Raw genomic sequence first — 17,287 nt, 5'->3', positions numbered from 1 at the left:
ACAAGCAGCAGTCAGACTAAAACATTCTCCTCACCTGAGTCGTAAGCCTGCCAGGATAGGCATATTTGTTGTTTTCTTACCCCACGTCCAACGAGACCTTTTTGAGTCAAAGTCCCAGTTGGAAAAGGTGGTGGTCCATCAGAGGTATGGACAAAGAGGGTGCAGAGGAGAATGGCAAGGCCACCTCATCTGGCACTTCTCCCTTGACCCTCTTGAGCCAAAGCCCCATCCAGAAAAAGTGGTGACCCTTTAGAGGTGAGGACAAGGAGGGCACAGGGGAAGATGAAGAGGCTGCCTCAACCCCCACCTCTCCCGAGATACTCTTGAGTCAAAACTCCAGCCAGAGATGATGGCGATGTCTTTTCTAAGGTAGGAACGTGGAGGGCACAGAGGAGTTCGGCCGGCCACATCATACCTCACATTACCTGAGACCCTTTTAAACCACAAATCTTGGCGGACAAGTGGCTGCTGGTCCTTTAGGGGTGAATATGAGCCTGCTCGTTGTGTGCTACTTTACAGTGATTAGGTGGATTAAGTACCGTCTCGACCTAGGAAGGCCAAGCTAAATAGATGCAACCATACTAAATGGGTCTGTTAGCAGCAGTCAGACTAAAAACATCAGTAATGACCTTAAAGCTGACCTAAACCAAAATGACCGAGCTGTATGGCAAAGATACGTCATTCTTCTAAGAAGATGTCCACTCCAAATAAAAATGGAAAGCTAATAGAAGAAGAATACTATGATTCTCAATTATTCTGTAGAATGACAAATGCTACGTGTGTGGCGTAAAAAAAAAAAAATCACAGCAGGCCTCCACAGTGAAAATTAACAGTCAGAAATTCAGTTGTGGTATGGGCCATATTATCAGGTTAAGAGCAATATTGGGACCTATTTATCAGTGTAATTTGGATTTTTTTTTATATAACAACACACACCGCTTAGATAACATACAAGTTTATTATTGTGCTATGTGTAAAATAACCTGGTAAGGCAGTGGTGGTAGTAACTCATGAAGATACAGACGTGTGTCTGTAGAATACGACACTGACAAAGTGGATCAAAATGTCTCATCTGATAAAGGAAAGGCTGACATTATCATGATAAAATTCTCCATCATTTCCCTGTGGGATGTGATGATGAAGGATGTTACATGAAATATTTTCTTACACTAGCAGTATGAAGTACATACCAAAAGACCTTTACGACAAACTGTCTGGCCTGTGGCCCGCTTATGAAGATTTTTAACATGCTGCAATTGGCGAGTGTCACGTGCCACGTGCACCGCCTGGGAGTGATGAAACCTGTCAAAAACAAATATAGAAGATTTGGGGTATCATATAGTGCAAACCACGCATGATCTGCCCTGTGATTGCTAAGATATAAGCTTCTCAAAAGCGTTACGGTCGGGCTGGGCTGGGTAGGGCCGCTCACATGTGAGAGTACCACTACTTGACGAGAGACTCGCTAGAGCTTTGCCCTCGCTCATAACCAAATCTGTCATAATGAAAGTTAAGCTTGGACCTTGTTGGAATGACATAAGTCAAGGTGATAGCAGGTGAAATGAAATATTTGAAAATCTCGTGGAGTTACATGGAGAGACAGACTGACAAATTAGGAAGTGAAGGAGCGTTCTGGTGTGGATGTTAATGTGATAGAAAGCATTAGGAGACATACACTGAGGTGCTTTGGCTATGTGGAGAGGATGGAGAGCGAGAGACACACGAGGAGAGTGTATATGGGTGAGGTGGAGAGGGGGGGGGAAGGAGGGAGAGGCCAAAGATGAGATGGAGGGATGGAGTAAAGATGTATATGAAAGAGAAGAGAGGGGGGGATGAGCCGGGGGAAGAGCAGTGAAATGGCAGGGGACAGGACGCATTGGAGGCGATGTGTTTGCGGCCACCTTTGAAGGGATTGAGACTTCCGGCAATAGATAGATAGATAGACAGTAACGCATGTGTCAACAGACTTTGGAATGAGAAATCAAACGAAGCTTGCGGTTTAATTATTTTTGGTGGGAAACATTTTCTCTTGAGAATTATAGCAGGATATTATTTATTTATCTTGCCTAAACTTGCAGTTTTCCCGTGCCATCGCCCTACTGAATAAGAGGAATAGTGTTGATGCTCAGGGCATACTGTATCACATGACGTGTGAGCAGTGGTACCAGTGCCCATCCAGTTATTTCTTTGCTTTTTGTGGTCCCTAATCCCGCTGCATTTTTTCAAAGTGTTACACTTGTTTGTGATCTTTTTGGCATAACTTTAATAAATGAGGAATAATTTACTATTTTCCAAAAATATTTAAGTTAATATTTATAGATAGATAAATAGATAGATAGATATATAGACAGATAGATCGGTAGATAGATAGATATAGATAGATCGATTGATAGACATGTAGATATAGATAGATAGATAGATAGATAGACAAATAGATACAGTCAGCACAATTAAGTGTATAACTTATTTTTATAAATAAATGTTAGCATTCTTGAAATATATTGGCAGCAATGAAAAGCATCACTGATGTTTAGCTGTACTGTAAAACGAGGGTAAATATCTACGGCCACAATCCCACCAATCAAACATGAGTTCTACTGTTAATGATTTCACGGAGGATTTCTGTTGGATCATTGCTTACTAAAGGTTCAACCTCACTGCCTCCTGTGCTTACAGGCAGTGTACCACCGAAAGTGTGTAGGCACTGTCTCGGCAAATCAGAAACTGGGACATTAAACAAACTGAAATCCATGAAGATCTACATGTACTGTACATTGTAAGAAGCCTGAATTAGAAAACTTTGGTTGGAACATTGTAGGTTTTCTGTGAGACACAGAAACGAAGAAAAACTAATTCAGCTCAAAGACAGCATCCACCTATATTAACACAGAGGAAGGCAAGATGAAGGAGTTAGTGATGTAGGATTTCTAATTAACAGAATCCTGTCAGAGAACATCGTTAAAATCAGCAGTGTATCTGAAAGGGTAGCATGGATTTTAATCAGACTACGCAAACGATACACCCTGAAAATTTTACTAGTGTATGCACGGACTTCTCAAAGCTCAGATGAAGAAATAAAAACATTCTATGACAACATCTCCCAGATTATGGAAGAAGAAAAGACCATATATACGATGCACATGTGAGACTTGAATGCTAATGTTGGCAAGTTGAAAAATGGAGAAGTCTGTATGGGAAAATTCAGAGTCGGAAAAGTGTTGGTTAATTTTTGCTGGTGTAAAACGTGAGAGTAATGAACACATTCTTTCACAAAAGAACAGGGAGAAAATGGTCCTGCAGAAGTCCAAATTGAGAAACAAAAGAATGGAATCGACTTCATTATGGCAGATTAGAATAACATGATCATAAGTGTCACAGTTATCAACAAAGAAAATACAGGAAGTGACCATATAATGGTGGGTTGCACAGCCACATTCAATTTCAGAGGTGAAAGAAAGAATATGATTAAAAAGGAAAAGATATGCCCAATAAATGTAAGCGAAAACAAAGCAGCACTTCATAGAAATAACAAACAGATTTCACTCTTTAAGTTATGATGAGTGTGACACTGATGAGCTGAATGACTGACTAAGAAAAGTGCTACGAGATTCAGCCTTGGTAGTAGGGAAAGGTAATACAACCAGTGCCAACAAGCATTCCGAAAAGACCCTTGAGCTCTTCAAAAGAAGAAAGGAAATGAAAGTAAAAACAAAGACATGAAGTAGAAAGAGCAGAATTAAATAAACATATCAACAAGAGACAAAGAGAAATAAAAAGATATAAAAACATGGATGAAATCAAAGAAACCATCTAACAAGCTGGTAAGCGATGATGGGTAGCTCTTAGGGGGCCTTTGCTAGGCAACAGGTAGTTCCCTAGCAACCAAAGCCTTGTGGACACATTTAGGTCATTGGCTGGTCATTGTCTTTAGGTTTGGTCAGAATCGGTTGATTCTGAAGGGTAGAAGTGCCTGCCACAGTGAAACAAGACTGCTAGGGATGCTGAGGTCAATGTTCGCTGGGTTGCCACTCAAAAACTAGAGTACAAATGGGAAGAAAATGGACGGCACACTTCTGATAGGGAATGACTTCAAGATTATGTCTAAAGAACTCAGAGCTTTCTGTGGCCATTAGTATTATTTCTACAGCTCAAGAAGTGAAAAGTACGAAACTAATTTTTTTTCCCGTCATGGCTAGGCAACAAATAGTTGCCTAGGAGGCTAGGAACCACAACCTTGCGGACATAACTAGATCATAAGCTCTCCAGGTTTGGTCGGAATCAGTTGATTCTGAAGAGAAGAAGTGCCTGCCACAATTAAACAATGAAGAAAGAATATAAGAATTCAATAAAGAAAGAAAATGAAAGCAAACACAACTATCAATAATGGCAGCATGGCACTGGCTAAAAAGGAAAAAGTCTGAAAAAGGTCTCTAGTAAAATGGCACTAGTCTATCTATTTATCTATTGCCAGACGCCTTAATTCCGTTAGGGGTGGCCACAAACAAATCGCCTCCATGTCGCCTTGTCCCTCGCCATTTCACTGCCCTGCTCCCAGCTCACACACCCCTCTCTCATATACCTCTCCACTCAATCTTTCCATCTCATCCTTGGCTTCCCCCTCCCTCTTCCCCCCTCCACCTCATTCACATACACTCTCCTCGTCAGTCTCTCACTCTCTATCCTCTCCGCTTGCCCAAACCACCACAGTGTGTTTCTCCTAATGCTTCCTGTCACATCCACATCCACACCACAACGGTCCTTCTCTTCCTCATTTGTCACTCTGTCTCTCCATATGACTATACATACTCCTCTCAAATAACTCATTTCCACTGCTCTCACTCTTGACTTCTGTCCGTACAGCAAGGTCCAACCTTCAATTCCATACTTTAGAGTTGGTATCACAATACTGTCATGTAGTAACTTTTTCACTTCCATGTTCACTTTCCTGTATCTTTTCATTTGTTTCAAGGAACCAGCAAGCTTTTTTCCTTGTTGTACCCTTTCAAGCACTTCGCCCTCTAAACTTCTATCTTTACTCATCACACTACCCAAGTACTTAAACGCACTCACATTTTCCATTTCCTCCTCATCCATCTTCACTGTACATTCACTGACTTCACTCGAGGACCAAAACTTTACTCTTCCCTAAATTCACCTTTAGATTCCGTTTCTTACACTCTCCCAGTCTCATCCACCATGCCTTGCAGCTCCCCTTCGTCTTCACTTAACAACACAGTATCATCTGCAAACAACAGCAGTTTCATAACACTGCCCTCTCTCATTACGGCCACTCCAAAGTCAACTCCTCTACCTTATATCTCTTTTATAACCCCATCCATTTACAGATTGAACAACCATGGAAACATGACAGAACCCTGTTTCAATCCAAACTTCAAATAGAAAAATTCACTCAGTTCACTATCCACATGCACTGCAGTCTTAGCATCCTCATACATACTCTTCACAGCATTCAACAACTTCCCATCTACTCCATATATTCCTAATACTTTCCACAATCCTTGTCTATCCACCCTGTCATTTGCTTTCTTCAAATCCATGAAGGCTGCGTACAACTTTCCCTTCTCTTGAAACATTTCCATTAAAGATCTAAGATTCAATATCTGATCTACACAACCTCTTCCCTTCCTCAAATCTCCCTGTCCTTCTCCAACTAATTCCTCTGTTATTTCCCTAACTTTGTCAGTAAGTATCCTACCACATACTTTTCCTGTTACACTAAGAAGACAAATGCCCCTATGATTACCACATACTTCTTTTCTCCCCTTTCCTTTGTACAGGGGAATAATTATACCTGACTTCCAATCTTCCAGGACTCTACCTTCCTCCCAGGCCAATCTGTACATCTCCCACACCCATTCTACTACTATCTCTCCCACATGCTTCAGCATTTAACCACACGCTCCATCAAATCCTGGGGATTTTTTTCATTTTAACTTTCTTCATTGCTTCCATAACTTCCAAACTGCTGATTTCTTCCTCTTTTCTCACATCTCTCCGTCTCCCAGCCATTCCTCAGCCACTTACACTTGCATTACTTTCATTCTCTGTGTTCAACAGTTCCTTAAAGTGTTCTCTGGATCTGCTCACCTTTTATCCCTTCTCCACTAGTAATCTACCATTTTCATCTTTCACTCCCCAGCTAACTTCTTTGGCACCCTGTCTAGCTCTCTTTATCTCTTTCCAGAACATTTTCTTACATTCCCTCCACTTTACACTCAAATTCCTTCCATATTCCTCAACCACTCTCTTTCTACTCCCTCTTACTAATCTTTTCACGCCTCTCTTCCTCTTTACATATAACTCTCTCCTCTGTCTCTCAACTTCTTCCAGGCCCCTGTTTCTCATCCACACACTATATGATTTCGTCTTTTGTGCCACATACTCTCTCACCTCTTCATTCCACCATGCTGTTCCCCGCATCCCCTTTCGTCATCTCTTCACCCCACACACCACATCACATGCTGCACAGATTTCTTCTGTGAATATCTTGCACACACCTTCTACGTCCCCCATCTGCTCCTATCCATAGTTACCCAATCGCTCCTCCACTTCCCTCATATATTTCATCTTTTTTCCATCCTCTCTTAACCTTTCCACCCTCCTTGTATGAACTACTTCCTCCTGTCCTTCCCTTCTTCTATTTCTCCATTTCATTTGGGCCTTGATTCTGACCACCACCAAGTAGTGGTCATAAAGTCCACTCCCCCAGCTTCTTTATACTCTTGCATCCATTACACACCTTATCATCCTGTCATCCACACACACACATAATCAGTCATTGCCTTCCGTTCACTCAGTTCACCACCCACCCATCTCATCACTTGCCACGTATACCTATGGATCATTTTGTGCCGAACAGGGTATTGGCCATCACCAACCCCCTCCCCACTATAGCACTGCCATTCTCACCCATCTCTGTAGGCACACCCACATTCCCTACCTTTCCATTCATATCTCCAATCAAAAATACTCTCATTCCTTTCAAACTTTTCCATATATGCTTCCACATTTGTCCAGAACTCTTCTCTCACTTTGCTTGCATGATCTTGCATTGGCACAAACACACACGCAATCGCCGACACTTGTAGTCCAACTTTCAATCTTACCCACACAGTCCTTGAGCTAACTGATCCATACTGTCTTATATTCTCCATCCATCTGTTACTCATAACAATGCAATTCCTTCTTTTGTCCTCTGATTCTCACCTACTCCCGTGCATATACCCCACTTATACTTCCATTCTCTCACTCTTACCTCACCATTTACTTTCAGTTAATTCACAAACATCCAGTTTCGTGTCCTCACGCACCTGGACAATCTCTCCTTCTTTCACCTCATCATTTGCACTAGTAAATGGCACTAGTAAAGCAACAAAGTATATTACTGAAAGACAAAAACGGTGAAGTTATTAATGCAGAGATAGAATGGTGAAGAGAGTTTCAGAATTTTGCGAGAACTGTATGCATCAAAGACAGTAGTACCAATAGCTAGTTTTTCAGTTGACACTAATGAAATACCTGAGGAAACACCAGACGAAGTAAACATTTCTCTAAAAAAGTATGTAAAGAAGGAAGGCCCCAGGAGAAGCTGGAATAGTTGCAGATTTACATTCAGATGCAGGAGTAGAAGTACAAAACAGGCGTGCCCACTTATTTACTCAGTGTGTAAAAAAGAAGAAAAAGCAAAAACAAGGTGCAATGCAATAGTTATTTTGCTTTACAAAAAAGGCAACTCAGATGATCTTAGTAACTATCGACCTATTATCATTTTACCAGTTATTTACAAACTGTTCGCTGAAGTCATTACACGCAGAATAACAACAAATTTGGAAGAAAATCAACCTCGTGAGCAGGCAGGAGTCCGGAGCGGGTATTCCACCACTGATCACCTACACACATTGAATAGGCTAATTGCGAACACTACAGATTATGAATCACTGAATAGGCTAAAAGCGAACACTACAGATTATAAATCGCTGTGCTTAGGTTTTGTTGATTACAAAAGTGCTTTCGACTCAGAGGAGCACACAGCACACAGCATTGTGGGTTCAGGTGTAAGAGAACATGGTAAAACTGCTCGAAAACATATACAAAGAGGGAACTGTTAAAGTAAAGTTACATAATGACTCGGAAAAAATTAAGATTGAGAAAGGCGTGCATTAGAGAGATACAGTGAGATACAATTTCACCAAACTTATTATCGGCATGTCTAGAGAGTACTTTCTGTGAGTAAACACAGATGGGTAAATCTAAACCATTTAAGATTTGCAGATGTCATTGTTCTAATCTCAACAACCGGAGAGACATTTCAATAAATGTTAAAAGACTTAAACAGAGAAAGTCTCGAAGTAGGGCTAAAGATGAAATGGAGTAAACTAATGTTTAATCCAAATACGCCAAAGAGTGTTATCAGAATAAGACATGAAATTCTTGAAAACGTTGAAAAGTACAAATATTTGGGGCAAGTACTACAACTAACGAAAGCCCTTGATAGTGAAATAAAAAGACTTATTACAACTGGATGAATAACTTTTGGGTAAAATAGACACATCAAGGAAAGTAGCTTGCCAATATGTATGAAACTGAAAGTATATAACGAATGTATAATCCCAGCTACGGCACACGGTTGTTAGACCTGAAACTGAAAAAATCGATGGAGAATCAACAAATCCGTTCTCTACGAGCAATGGAAAGGTCAGTTTTAGAAATATCTTTAAGAGACGGGAAATAATCAACTTGGGAGAAAGAGCAAACTAAAGTCAGAGACATTATAGAAGTTATAAAAGAACGGAAATAGGGGTGGGTAGGTCATGTAGCAAGAATAAGGGATAACCGATGAAGCAGGAAGCTAACTGTCTGTGCTCTTAGATATTTTAAGCATAGCAGAAACAGGCCAGACAGGAGGTAGTGAGATGAGGTAGAGAAGTTTGCAGGAAAAACCTGGCGGAGAATAACTTAGTAAAGCAATTCGTGGAAAAGGTTGTGGGAGGCCTACTTTCAGCCATGAAATTGCAATGGCTGCTGCTGCTGCTGACTTACTATATACATGTAACAAACCCTGCCACCTCGACCACTTCAGTCACCACCCTTTGGAGGGCAGGGGGAGAGCGATATCCGGTTGGGGATTCTTCTTCTTCTTGTTCTTCTGCATTGAAAGTTGTAATTCTCCACACTCAACATTCGCAGCTGTGCATTACTTGGAAACAGAACTGTGCATGAGTATACCTACAGAAATAGCACTTTTGACTCTTGTACTTTAAGTAAAGGAACTGCGTGTTTGATGGCAAATTTGCTTTCTTTACAAAACACGTAGTGTCTGCACTACCCCCAGTGATGGAGAGTCTTATGGTGGGTTTCTTATAGGTGTAAATACATAGCTTCTCTGATTAAGTGAGTTAAGAAAATTTGCTAACCTTTCATAGCTGTGACTTTGATTTGCTGTTTTAGCTGTTTCTTGCTCATTTCTACTAATAGCACTGCCATGCTATTAATACCACTTCATTACTTCGCTGCATTGCTACAGAATGATACTGGACCTCTGTGGCGCCGTGTACCTTCGATGGAGCAAAGGTGGTGTCTGCCTGGTAGCCAAGCCTACTCATACTTCCCTGCACCTTGCCGTGGGAAGCACCCTGTTTAAACCCTGGTAAGGCGCTGTCTATGACAAGAATGTGCAGGTTCCTTGCACGGTGTATATATTATACTGTACGGTAGGGCGACCCCACAGAAGCAGTTTTTGCTTGCAGTCGACAGGGCTGTTTGGTAAAAGAGACCGGAGTTAAGGAACAACAACAACTAGTACACTCTCTCTGTCTGGGAGAGGGACGCCTTTAAGCAATGGTACCGATATTGGTTGGCAGGTCTGCTATCCATTTACAGAAATGTCCCTTAACTCCATCTGTATCAGGTGAAAGTAGGAGTAAGTACTACTGGAAATATGAAGTTTCAGCTTGCATCCATCAGGTTCACGTTTCAGGTGAACCTGGAGCAACAGCTACTACTACACTTGCACACTCCTGTTCTACCCACTACAATCTTACGTTGAGCGTGGACCCTTGGAGGTCCGAGATTTTGTCTGGGAAGATGTTTGGCATACGTGTGAAGTGAGAGCGTCGCCAGGTAGACAAGAACGCCACCCTCTGCTTCGAGTAAAGTTTGTTCATGTACACGCGCCACTCACCACCTGACCCAGACTGCAGGAATAGTTACATTTCATTAATGCAGAACATACTAAAGTTGCAAAGGAGATTTCATAGTAACTCCTCCTTAGCGTGTTATTTTTTTATTTTTATTATTTTTATTATTACAATATTTGGAGTTTTTACTGATAATGTAGATTTTTGGGTGTGTGGGGGAGAGGGGGAGGGAGATCTAGAAGGCTGGTATTCCAAAACCGTTCAAGACAGAGACTTGACATTTTCAGGAGTGACGTATGATGGTTGCAGGCTTCTTTTGGCACAGAAAAATAAAACCTTGCCCTAGCGACGCAGTAGCGCCCTCATTGTTTTTTTCATTTTTATTTTTACTCTTGCACTGCAAAAACTACTGAATCGATTGCTTTGCAAATGTTCTATTATGTAGTCGTCAACATACACTAGTGCACTTGGGTATTGATTCTGAGATCCAACAAATACTTTTTGAGATACTGAGGAAAATCAAAATGGTCACCACATACCTGAAAATGTTAAAATGGAAAGATTTCCTGCCAATCTTGACCAAACTTGGTGGAAATGTAGTGAGTCATGAGTGAACATGATCCGCGTAGTATGAACGACCTTGTCCTGCTCTTAAGGTCAGAGTTAAAAATCCGTATAAAATTGTGAGTCATACCAAAAGTCCCTCAATTGTAAGTCTACAGTGATAACAAAATTATTTTAATCTGGAACGTGGAGTTCTTTAAATATTGCTTCAGCAGTTTCAGAATTCTAGTTTATCTATTTATCTATCTATTGCCAGACGCCTTAATCCCGTTTGGGGTGGCCACAAACAAATCGCCTCCAAATCGCCCTGTCCCCCGCCATTTCACTGCCCTGCTCCCAACTCACACACCCCCTCTCTCATATACCTCTCCACCCCATCCCTCCATCTCATCCTCGGCCTCCCCCTCCCTCTTCCCCTCTCCACCTCACTCACATACATTCTCTTCGTCAGTCTTTCACCTTCCATCCTCTCCACATGGCCAAACCACCTCAGTGTGTTCCTCATAACGCTTCCTATCACATCCACATCCACACCACAACGCTCCTTTATATCCTCATTCGTCAGCCTGTCTCTTCATGTGACTCCACAGGCTCCTCTCAAATAACTCATTTCCACTGCTCTCATTCTTGACTTGTGTCCTTTCAGCAACGTCCAAGCTTCACTTCCGTACGTTAGAGTTGGTATCACAATACTGTCATGTAGTAACTTTTTCACTTCCATGCTCACTTCCCTGTTTCTTATCACTGCTTTCAAAGAACCAGCAACCTTTCTTCCCTGCTGTACCCTTTCAAGCACTTCACCCTCCAAACCTCCATCCTTACTCATCACACTACCCAAATACTTAAACGTACTCACATTCTCCAATTCCTCACCATCCAACCTCGGTGTACATTCACTGACTTCACCTCTCTCAAAGACCATCACTTTACTCTTCCCTACATTCCCCTTTAGATTCCGTTTCTTACACACACTCCCAAACTCATCCACCTAGCCTTGTAGCTCCCCTTCGTCTTCACTCAACAACACAGTATCATCTGCAAACAACAGTACAGGGAGTTTCCAAACACTATCCTCTCTCACCAGGGCCACTCCAACATCCACTACCCTACCTTGTACCTCTTTTATTACCCCATCCATGTACAGATTGAACAACCATGGAGACATGACACATCCCTGTTTATTATTATTATTATTATTATTATTATTATTATTACTAAGTTTGTGGTAGGTGGGGGCGCTCGCCATCCACGCACTTGATGTAATGCTGCTCTCAGGTGTTTGCTCTTTCCTCTCTTCTATCCTTCTTTCCTTCCATCCTCTTCTGTCTTTCTTTCCTTCGTTCTTTGCTCGTCCTTCTGCCTACGGGTGACTTTACACTCCCTCTTCTTCTTTCCTTCATTCTTTCCTCTTCCTTCTGCCTGTGGGTGATCTTACACTGAGTGACAAGCCAAATGGTTTCCTGTACACCGGGAAACCATTTACTACTCTGGGTGGTAACCATTAATCAGATTTTCGCACCTTGTGGTTTAATGAGTAATTACGGCGCTCCAATCGGATTGAGCCGGTGAAGGTTTATATCCGAGGGATGGTTGGGGTTTATTGCTCACGTAATGCCACTCAGGGGTTAGTGAGGCTGGTCACTCTCATCTTAAATGTCAGGACCAACTTGCCTAGCCCCGGGCTTCTATGCTCCTAATGGGGCAATGTAGGATTGGATGATGGATGGATGGATGGATTATTATTAAGAACTTCACATTCAGCTGGGTTCTTATTGATATTGTAGATCTTTTTTTTTTGTTGGGGGGGGGGGGAGATCTAGAGGGCTGGCATTCCAAGGCTGTTCGAGATAGAGTTTTAAATTTTCAGGAGTGATGTATCTTGCATGCAGGGTTCTTTTGGCGCATTTCTTTCTTTCTTTATTTTTTTTATTAAATTCTGCTCTCCTGCACAGCAAAAACTGCTGACTCGATTGCTTTGCAAATATTCCAGCATGAAGTCGTCAGCATAATACCCAGGTTATTATACCAGTGCACCTGATTGTTGATACTGAGATCCAGGAAATACTTTTTGAGATGCTGAGGAAAATCAAAATGGCCACTTCATGCCTGAAAGTGCTTAATTGGAAAGTATTTGGTCGATTTTGACCAAACTCGGTGAAAATGTAGTGGGTCATGAGCAAACACGATTTGCATAGTATGAATGACCTTAACCTTGATCTCAAGGTCACAGGTTAAAATCTGTAAAAAAAAAAAATGTGTCATACCAAAAGTCCCTTAGTAGTAGCTCTATAATGATAAAGGTATTTTCATAACGAATGTGGAGTTCTTTGAAAAATACTTCAGCGGTTTCAGAATTCAAATATTTGTTTATCATTATCATTATTATTAATATTATTAAGTGGTCGGTGGGGGCACCCAATGTGGTTCATGGGGGTGCCCATCATCCACTCAGTGTCATGTTAGGCTACCTTGTTTAGGGTAACTCTACTGTACACTGAGTGACAAACCAAATGATATCTTATAAACCAGGAAATCATTTATTACGTTGGAATGTAACCTTATAAGCAACCAACACGTGTTCCCTACGTGTCAGCAAGAGGGTTGGTGGAAGGTTAGTGCCCCTCTCTGGAACACAGCTAACTAATAACACAAACGAGTTGCCTCGGAATCAGGAAAGACTAATAGGTGATGACCAAGCATCGGACAAAGGACAGAGTACTGACTGCACCATGGAATGTAAGGGATGCGAATGATGTGATGAGAAAGAGAGATTGTCCAGGTGCAAAAGTGGACATATGTGGACCAACCGAGACTACATGCCTAGATGAGAGTGTGCGAGTGGGATTATGGATGGAGTATTAGGGCAGGTCATACACTGTATTTTTTTAAATCAATGGAGAGGGGTGTTCAAATAACATTTTGGTCTGTAGAACACAAATCTGAAGAAAATATTTAATTTTGATAGCCCTAACCTACATCAATTTGCAGTTTATTATTATTAAATTGTTGATTAATTTACTATTGCAGTTACTCCAGAATATGACTTCTCACGTTTTCTGTCATGACGGCTCACGATTTCTCTCATCGAGCATTGTTCTAACTCATATATATAAGGTAGCTAAATATTCAAAGAAAAAGATGTGCCATTCCACTTAATTGTAATTATCATATGGTTTGGTAATGGAATACTTTGACAGTTTTCTGTAATACTTACTTGGCTAATATTTCAAATTCTGTCTATATTGGCTACTTGCCTGTTGTGTTATTGTTTTTCATTCCGTGTGAACTCGGTTAAGAAAATGTCTTAAGTCAGAACAAAGACAAAATCAAGTTCTCATCTGAGTAATCTTGCTGGCATTTGGCGGGAGCTGTTCATGTCTGAACTGCCAACTGTGAGGGATATCCTGAGGTATGGCATCTACTTGAGGAAGCACAGTGATGATGACAGGTGAAACTACCAAGCGGACAAGTTGGTGGGTGACATCTACTCTGGACTGATTTGTCAATGGAGCAAGGCCTTTTTCAAGCCACCAGTCGTCAATGAAAAGGTGAACATCGTGTCCAAGCTCAAGGAGGTCTGGAATCAGGCACTGAAGTTTTCTCTTGGGAAGGGCAAACGTGATGCCAAAGAGAGGTTCATTGCCAAGTTAGACAAGTTTTTTGATATTTTGACTTGCAAATGTCAGATTACCAGTTGTGAGGGGGAAGGCTGTGAGGGTTGTGTGATCCAAACCCACTTTAACTGTTCATTCAGCAGAAAGAAAAACATTCCTGTGAAAGATCTTTCCTCCATCAAGGGAGAGAAAGAAAGGGTTGGAAGTAAAGGACCTCACCAAATGGGGGGGACTCTGATCTACGAGAGCACAAGAGAGAGGTGAGGACATTGGAAAGACAGTGGATGAAACAGAAAGCAGAGAAAAGGAGAATGAGCTAGAAGGAAAATGCTGCAATGGCAAAGAAGGCAGCCAGGAAAGATGTTAAGAGAGTTTTGGCAGATGGTGATGAGGATCTAGAACTGGAGAAAAGTGGTGCTGAAGATAAGTTTGTCCCTGATGTTAAGCTTTTCCCTAAAACTGACCCTGAGCCTGCAGCTTTGGCAAAGGTACAGAAAAACTATGATGAGATTCCAAACATTCCCCGTCCTAGTGTAAGGTATGGCATAGGGCTAAGGCCAACTGCACTGATAGCAACAGCAACTCTGATTGATGCAAGAATCATCACAGAAGACAATACAATTAAAGCGATTGATAAGAGCAAGGTCAAGGGAGCACAGGAGAAGTTGATGTGACAGCTGGGAGAAGAGTTTGAGGAGAAGTGCAGGGAGGAGGGGGGGGGGAGATCTCCTGCATCATCTTTGATGGACGGTTTGACCTAACCAGTGTGATGATGGAAGGAGAGGGCAGTGACCAGTCTTTTCCTGCAAAGATCAAGTAAGAACACTATAGTGTTGTCAGTGAGCTTGGCAGCTACTATCTGTTCCATTTTACCCCAGAGAAAGTAACTTAAGAGGAGTCACATGCAGAGCAGATTACTAAGGTCCTGTTTGCCTGGCTGAAAGAGAGGGGTTTATTTAGATCGTGTGGGCCATTGGAGGAGACTCAACAAATGTCAACACTGGTGTGAAAGCTGGAGTAATGCAGAAGCTGGAGCTGCACCTGGGGAGAAAGCTGGTTTGGTTGGTGTGAAACCTGCACATAGGGGAACTTCCCCTGCATCATCTCATTGTTGACCTTGACGGCCCTACTCTGTCAGACAACAAATTATCCAGGCCAATAGGAAAGCTCCTTTATTCTGCTCAGACTTTGATATCAATCCAAACTTCACCCGGATCTCTGTTGGCCCTCCCTGATCAAGCTGCCTGACAAAGGTATTCAAGATCTCGCAACTGATCAACACTATGGCTAAAAAACTGTCTGTGCAGTCAGGGATGGAGTGCTTCCTGAAGGGCTGGCTCTTTTGGAGATAGGACCAGTAAACCACAGCCGCTGGCTCACCACAGCAAACAGACTTCTCAGACTCTGGATGTCAAAGCACGGACTTAACCCGTAGCATTCCAGGCATTTTTGGAATTTTATACCCACTCAATCCCGGACCAAAAACGGGAAAATTTTTTTTTGCATAAAACAATCCAAAGGGACATATAAATCAAGGAAAAGCAAAAAAAAGTACTCTTTATAGGAGAAATAAGTGCAGGATGGCCGTCCATCATGTTCCTAGCCCAGTTTCCCAAGCCGTGAGCTACGTTTTCCCACCCAGCTGGGCGGGATGAGAGAGAATGGAGGAGGGGAATGGGGGAATCCCCATTCTCAATATCCTTCTCCACTGGCTCATATTCCTCCCCAGAAGAGTCGTCCAGGTATTCTTCTTCTATAGAATCACTAAATGCAGGGACAGAGGGTCCATGTGACAGTTTCAACCGCCTCCTTCAGCCCAATGAGGCAGAAAAATGGCGTGACTTCTGTGACATTCTAACGCTATGACGGACAGTGGCACACTGATGTTACCCACCCATGCTGAACCAAACTCAGTGCTACAGGTGCTTGTGCACAATGTTGCCAATACATTAAGCTACTCCTTAGCTAAAAATTAGCTAGATTGAAGCAGTTAGAGATGCGCTACAGCGCTCGAATTTTGCTGTCGGCACCATCACGTCGCTGGGATTACTCGAGACGTTTTGTACCGTCGGCACTATGCCGATGGCGGGATTGTACGGGTTAAAGAAGAATCTGCAGTTCATTGTGGAATTCATCATTGGAGTGTATTATCCATGTTGGTTCAATGTAAAAGTCAAGCATTCCTGGATCGAAGGGCCTAGGCACATCCTCTTTTAGCTGGAATGCCTGAAGTCCCACAGGAAGGAGGTGCTGGACATTGTGATGCCAACTGTGAGAAGATCTGCTTGGTATGCCCACATTGAAGCCATCCTCTAAACACTGCTCTGCTCTGAGGATCAGAAGGAGAGGACTGAGGGAGTGGAGAGAATCCTGGCCATCAGGGTAGATGGGGACCCAGACACACAACTGGGGGACTCCTCTGTTAGGACAGGAAGGACACCTAACATCAGTTGTGATGCTTCCAACATTGGGTGACTTGATCAGATGGTCAGAAGGTGTGTGAGAACCACCTTTTACCTGCTCTCCAAGCACCTCCGAGGTGAAAAACTTCATCAGCATCCCCGTGGAGGTGCTCAACTGGCCATACTACACACAAAGCATTGAGAGGGTTGTAAGAATAGTGACTGAGGCTTCTGCTAAGCAGTTCTCAGAGGAAGAGAAGGTTGGAAGGATCAGAGCTCAGGAGACCAGCAGGAGGCTAATGTCAAAGAATGAGTCAAAACATGACTCATGCAACCTGGCAAAGTTCAAGATGTCAGGAGAATGATCTTTGTAATTATATCCAGTGATATGCATGCAGGTCACATGTTAATAAGTATGTCTGATCTGGCTTTGTCAATATAAATTATTTTTTATATCTTTTAATATATTATAAAGGGGCTTCGTAGGGTAGAACTGGTAATTTAGAAATACAAAACGATGTAGGTTAGAGTTATCCTATCCAAAGAATAA

At 42.2% G+C, this 17,287-nt stretch overlaps 1 protein-coding gene across 1 annotated transcript in view; it reads right to left on the bottom strand.

Moving 5' to 3' along the window:
* LOC145397276 (glutamate receptor-like) overlaps positions 1-17,287 on the bottom strand; it is a 109,061-nt gene that overhangs the window by 76,518 nt on the left and 15,256 nt on the right. The window contains exons 4-5 of the mRNA XM_080270472.1: positions 10,062-10,214; positions 1,191-1,286 (exon numbers count right to left, since the gene is read on the bottom strand). Coding sequence (XP_080126598.1) covers positions 1,191-1,286; positions 10,062-10,214 — 249 coding nt within the window. The remainder of the gene's footprint in view (positions 1-1,190; positions 1,287-10,061; positions 10,215-17,287) is intronic.

Source organism: Coenobita brevimanus, chromosome 40 (genome assembly GCF_032717465.1).
Source record: "Coenobita brevimanus isolate Jiangsu-jjx chromosome 40, ASM3271746v2, whole genome shotgun sequence".
Taxonomy (NCBI): domain Eukaryota; kingdom Metazoa; phylum Arthropoda; class Malacostraca; order Decapoda; family Coenobitidae; genus Coenobita; species Coenobita brevimanus.
Note: the sequence above shows the minus strand (reverse complement) of the source record. Positions and strands in the feature narration are given on the sequence as shown.